Raw genomic sequence first — 1379 nt, forward strand, 5'->3', positions numbered from 1 at the left:
AGCTGTTTGATAAAGCTGGGGCAGCGCCGGTGATGGCTCCCCAGGCTCCCCACTGGCAAATCCTCCTCCAAAATCCAGCCCTGGAGAACCAGAAAAGCAGGGACACAAGCCCGGCGTCAAAAATCCCAGGAGGCAAGATTAAAAAAACCCGCTTATCCAAAATGGCAACGGGATTTCAGGGCACAAACAGAGGCAACGATGGAACTTCCGCTGCCATTTCACTTTATTGGCATTAATTTAGCACGTTCCCGGGAGGCAGGCAGCGTCAGAAATCATTTTGTTTTCCTCTCCAGGGCCAGGCTGTCGTGCAGCTTGGACACCTCGGGCTCGTAGGCCTCCATGACCAACGTCCCGTTGGTATCGAAGAATTTCGCGATGGATTTGGTGAACTCTGCTTCCCTCTGCTGTTTGGTTTTCCCACTGATGAAAGTCAGCTTCAGGGTGTACTTGTCATCGAACCTGCAGAGACAAAATGGTCTGAAGCTGCGCCAGGGCTGGACATTAGGAAAAACTTCTTCCCCTTGGGGCTGTCAGGCTCTGGAAGGGGCTGCCCAGGGAGGTGGTTGAGTCCCCAGCCCTGGGGGGATTTAAAAGAAGGAGAGATGAGGTGCTGAGGGCCAGGGTTTGGGGGTGGGATGGCAGGGTGAGGTTAAAGGTTGGACTCGATGATCTCAAAGGGCTTTTCCAACCAAAGCGATTCTATGATTCTAAGGCAGAGCGAGAACTTGTTAAGTCTGGCTCAGTACAGACGCCAACGGAAAGCTGATGAGAAATCCCCATCCTCATCAGCCCCCCCGGAGCAGACGTCCCCACGGATGCCAACCGCTGCAACCCCCAGGCCTTAATTATAACACAATTAAAGATTTTTTTTTTTTTATCCTCTTCACAATTAATTTCATTTAAAAGAGAAGCGAAACCATTTGCGGCAGGAAAACGCCCGGCACCGGGCTGGCTTCTAGATCAGGACCTTGGTTTTTGATGGACTGATACAGATTCGGAGGTATAAAAATAAAAGGGAAATATTTTGGGTGATCCTACGGAGAGACGGGGATGGAAACGGTGCATGCGGGGCTGGCGAGCCCGTCCCCCATCGCTGTCACTTCTGAGTGATGGTGATATTCTGCGGTGAATTAAAATGATATTTGAAAAGTCATGGCAGTCAGGTGAAGTCCCTGGTGACTGGAAGAAGGGAAATGTTGTACCCATTTTCAAAAAGGGTAGAAAGGAAGACCCCGGGAACTATCGACCTGTCAGCCTCACCTCTGTGCCCAGGAAGATCATGGAGCAGATCCTCCTAGAAGCTATGCTAAGGCACATGGAGGCCAGGGAGATAATTCGAGATAGCCAGCATGGCTTCACCAAGGGCAAGTCCTGCCTGA

The 1379-nt window shown here is 51.1% G+C and overlaps 1 protein-coding gene across 1 annotated transcript in view; it reads right to left on the reverse strand.

Annotated features, from left to right (window-relative positions):
* Positions 1 to 224: 224 nt before the first annotated feature.
* Positions 225 to 1379, reverse strand: part of SPCS2 (signal peptidase complex subunit 2) — a gene marked incomplete at its 5' end in the record, with an annotated part of 6031 nt that continues 4876 nt past the window's right edge. Inside the window, one exon of the mRNA XM_035901790.1 lies at positions 225 to 459. Within this exon, the coding sequence (XP_035757683.1) occupies positions 273 to 459 (187 nt within the window). The remainder of the gene's footprint in view (positions 460 to 1379) is intronic.

Source organism: Egretta garzetta, unplaced genomic scaffold (genome assembly GCF_000687185.1).
Source record: "Egretta garzetta isolate BGI_Z169 unplaced genomic scaffold, ASM68718v1 scaffold1159, whole genome shotgun sequence".
Classification (NCBI taxonomy): Eukaryota; Metazoa; Chordata; class Aves; order Pelecaniformes; family Ardeidae; genus Egretta; species Egretta garzetta.